Here is a 3,030-nt window from a genome sequence, read left to right as displayed (position 1 = left end):
GCAGACTCATCTCTACAATAAATCAAAAAATTAGCCGGGCGTGGTAGCGCACGCCTGTAGTTCCAGCTACTTGGAAGGTTGAGGCAGAAGGATCGCCGGAGCCCAGCAGGTCGAGGCTGCGGTGGCCGGGAGCGGCCACTGCACTCCAGTCTGGGCAACAGAGTGAGACTCAAACTCAAAAAAAAAAAGATCATGAAATACCTTTAGATTCTAGAATAAGATTTGAGCTCCAAAAGTTCAACTCATGACATTTTTCTCTAGCCCCAGTGTACAAATACAGGAGAAAGTGTTTCTTTCTGAGAACAAGATTGATACCTTTAATTTATGGTTTACCTAATGATGCATGAAATTGGCCCCAGTGCTGGTTCCTTCATAAGTGGAGGTGGCCTTCAGAAGGCACCACATTTGGCAGTGGGAAACTGTGGAGCATGGTCAGAGATGGGCAGAATGTTCTTTAGTTCCGCCACACAGAGAAACATCCTGGAACAGATGTACCTTGGCTGACTTAATTTAGCTATTTATATAACAATTTTACCTAAAATCTGTCTCTATGTAAGAAAACTTTTTTTTCTGTGGACTACATATTGCAACTTAAAAGAAAAAAAGACCCATAATTCTGTGGACTGAGTTCCCATGAACTGAATAGATCTAGTTCCTCCTTCAATTCTTTGCTTCCTTTCTGTGGGCAGAAAGCAGAATATACCTCGAGTCGATAGCGTCTTTACTTCCTGGTTTATTTGAAATCTAGATCCCAATGTCAAGTAAATGAATGATCACTGTGTTGTATCTTTTTTAAAGAGCAAGATCCTTTGCCCAGTGCCTGAAAATTTGTCTTCTATAACAGTAACTGCATTATTCTGGGTTTGGGACAAAGACTAACTTTTGGTGCTTTTTCTTTCAGCACTGTAGATGAATACTCACCACAAAGGAAGGTAAGACAGACTTTTCTATATCTGAAAAGAGGTGATCGGAGGCATGGAGCCTTGCCTCACTTGTCATTTCTTCAAAATGAAAATGAACCCTGCCTCAAGCATAATGGGAAGAGGCAGGGGAGCCCGGGGCTGCAGCCCTTCCTATGCTTTCCTGCCTCGCTTCAGTTCACTGCGCTGGTGCTGATCCGATTTCACTATGTGCCCTTGATTTAATGGCATTCTGCTTATTTGGAGGTGTATTTTTGAAGTCTCAGAGCTTCCTGCTGTCCCCAGAGTGATATAAATTTGAATTTTAAAATGTTTATGCAAAAAAAAAAAAAAAAAATCCAGGCAGGGATCTTGACTCCAAGAATAAAGAAGTCTCATAAGGAAAATATTTGCACTTTCAACACAACAGAAAAAGAAAAGGTAGCAGATGTGAACGTGTTCCCTGTGCAGTGCAGAATGAGATGGCCAGGCACACATTTTGAGGAAGCGGATACAGCAGGTGGATGATCATATTGAACAACATACCCATTTCCCTTGAGAAGGTCATTGTACTACAACAGACATATCGAAGCAACCTCAAAGTTGCTTCTGTGAAAAATATAAAAAGCTGAAGATCAGATTGTGATATCTGCACCTTGGAGGTTAATTTTGGGATGGGGAAACACTGTCTTTCTGAGGAGAAGAATCAGTAGATGTTTGTAGCAGCCAGATATGAAAAACCGGGAGCGAGGATTCTCTAGCTTGTCACAGAGATCATAGGGGCTTTTTGCCTGCTACTGGCCTTTGCCAAGGCCTATCTTATTGCTCAGAATCTCCACCTCCATTTGCATTAATTAAGGCAACTCCCAGTTTATTTCTGTAAGATTGGATGGGTGGATTTTGTATTTTATATATATTTTTTTCTTAATTTGGCTAGCTCCTTTGGAACATGTTATAAATAGCCATAGTTGTCCGAAGGGCAGGAATGCATTCATTCATTGTTCTCTTTCTCCCTTCTCCAGAATAAAGCCCTTTTCCACCAATTCAGTCTGAAGGAGAACTGGCTCCAGCATCGAGGAACTGTAACTGAAACAGAGGAAAGTGAGTATGGCTTTAAGCAAGGGTTTAAAGGTGGAGTAACCATGAATCACCACCATTCTCCTACATGAGCACATCAGCCTGAGTGGAACCGTCATTTCTAGCTATTACATCCCTCGGACAAACAAGTGAACAGCAAATAAGATAGTTCTTCTTTTTTTCTTTTCTTTTCTTTTTTCTTTTAATCCAGAGTTTTACTCTGTAACCTAGGCTGGAGTACAGTGGCACACTCACAGCTCACTGCAACCTTGACCTCCTGAGCTCAGGTAATCCTTCCACCTCAGCCTTTCAAGTAACTGGAAATACAGGCATATGCCACCACACCTGGCTAATTTTTCTTCTGTTGTTTGTAGAGATGAGGTCTCATTGTGTTGCATGCTGGTCTCGAACTCCTAGGCTTAAGCAATCCTCCCACCTCAGCCTCCCAAAGTTTTGGGATTATAGGTGTGAGCCACCGCACCTGGCAATGGTTTTTCTTTTGTTGCTGTGAGTGTTACAGCTTTCTTGGGTCATATAATACTATTCCAAGGATCAGGAATATTTTTAATTTAGGATGAAAGAAAAAGAGATTTTACAAAGAGCCTCCCTGTGTTCTGGAGCAGTGGTGCAAAATGAACTGGAAACTCAACCTTTTCCTCCCTGCCTCCCTCAGCCCATTGCCTGTGACTAACCAGAAAGACCTCCAGAGTCAATGTACAGGGTTTGAACTGAGTCTGTTTCTGAGATTTAGAGAAGAAAATCTTGGGGCCAGGCATGGTGGCTCAGCCTGTAATCCTAGCACTTTGGGAGGCCGAGGCGAGAGGATTGCCTGAGCCCAGGGGTTTAAGACCAGCCTGGGCAACTGTGAGACCTCGTCTCTACAATAAATCACAAAAAAACTAACCCCGCGTGGTGGCATGCATCTGTAGTTTCAGCTACTTGGAAGGCTGAGGCGAAGGATCGCCTAAGTCCAGCAGGTTGAGACTACAGTGGCCATGAGCGTGCCACTGCACTCCAACCTGGGTGACAAGAGTGAGACTCTACTCAAAAAAAA

The 3,030-nt window shown here is 43.0% G+C and overlaps 1 protein-coding gene across 2 annotated transcripts in view; it reads left to right on the top strand.

Moving 5' to 3' along the window:
* The window catches only part of RAPGEF5 (Rap guanine nucleotide exchange factor 5), a 192,144-nt gene that overhangs the window by 148,185 nt on the left and 40,929 nt on the right, over nucleotides 1-3,030 (top strand). For both annotated transcript variants that reach the window (XM_021719215.1, XM_008047898.1), the window contains exons 14-15: nucleotides 902-932; nucleotides 1,922-2,000. In XM_021719215.1, coding sequence (XP_021574890.1) covers nucleotides 902-932; nucleotides 1,922-2,000 — 110 coding nt within the window. The remainder of the gene's footprint in view (nucleotides 1-901; nucleotides 933-1,921; nucleotides 2,001-3,030) is intronic.

This window comes from Carlito syrichta, unplaced genomic scaffold (assembly GCF_000164805.1).
Source record: "Carlito syrichta isolate Samal-C Ts95f unplaced genomic scaffold, Tarsius_syrichta-2.0.1 Scaffold39610, whole genome shotgun sequence".
Taxonomy (NCBI): Eukaryota; Metazoa; Chordata; class Mammalia; order Primates; family Tarsiidae; genus Carlito; species Carlito syrichta.
Note: the sequence above shows the minus strand (reverse complement) of the source record. Positions and strands in the feature narration are given on the sequence as shown.